General features: G+C 35.5%; 1 protein-coding gene across 1 annotated transcript in view; it reads right to left on the bottom strand.

Moving 5' to 3' along the window:
• The window catches only part of LOC119582251 (menin-like), a gene marked incomplete in the record, with an annotated part of 114,600 nt that overhangs the window by 25,078 nt on the left and 89,167 nt on the right, over nt 1-355 (bottom strand). Inside the window, 1 exon segment of the mRNA XM_037930473.1 lies at nt 44-251. Within this exon segment, the coding sequence (XP_037786401.1) occupies nt 44-251 (208 nt within the window).

Here is a 355-nt window from a genome sequence, read left to right as displayed (position 1 = left end):
ATAATATCTGAGATTCAAAATAGCTTTTACATATTAAACTAACTTTTTAATAACAGAAGCAGCTTTTGCCCAGTACTTTAGAGCTTGTTTATATAGTTTGTTCCTATAGCAGTATCCACCGAGGTAGGTATATGGATATACGTGCTGGTTGTCGTAGTAACGTACAGCACTGGTGATGGCCTCCTCATACATTTTGGTTGCAGCTGCTCTGCCCTTTGAAGGCATCATCTCTTCAAGATCACCCAGGTTATCTGAAATATTTCTCAGATTACATATGGAAGCCATCAAATTACAATATCATTTAAATAACTATAGAAGGATAGAGAAATACAGATTTAGGTACAGAAATATCCAA

This window comes from Penaeus monodon, chromosome 15 (genome assembly GCF_015228065.2).
Source record: "Penaeus monodon isolate SGIC_2016 chromosome 15, NSTDA_Pmon_1, whole genome shotgun sequence".
NCBI classification, from domain to species: domain Eukaryota; kingdom Metazoa; phylum Arthropoda; class Malacostraca; order Decapoda; family Penaeidae; genus Penaeus; species Penaeus monodon.
The sequence above is the reverse complement of the archived record's forward strand: the minus strand, read 5'-3'. Positions and strand labels throughout refer to the sequence as shown.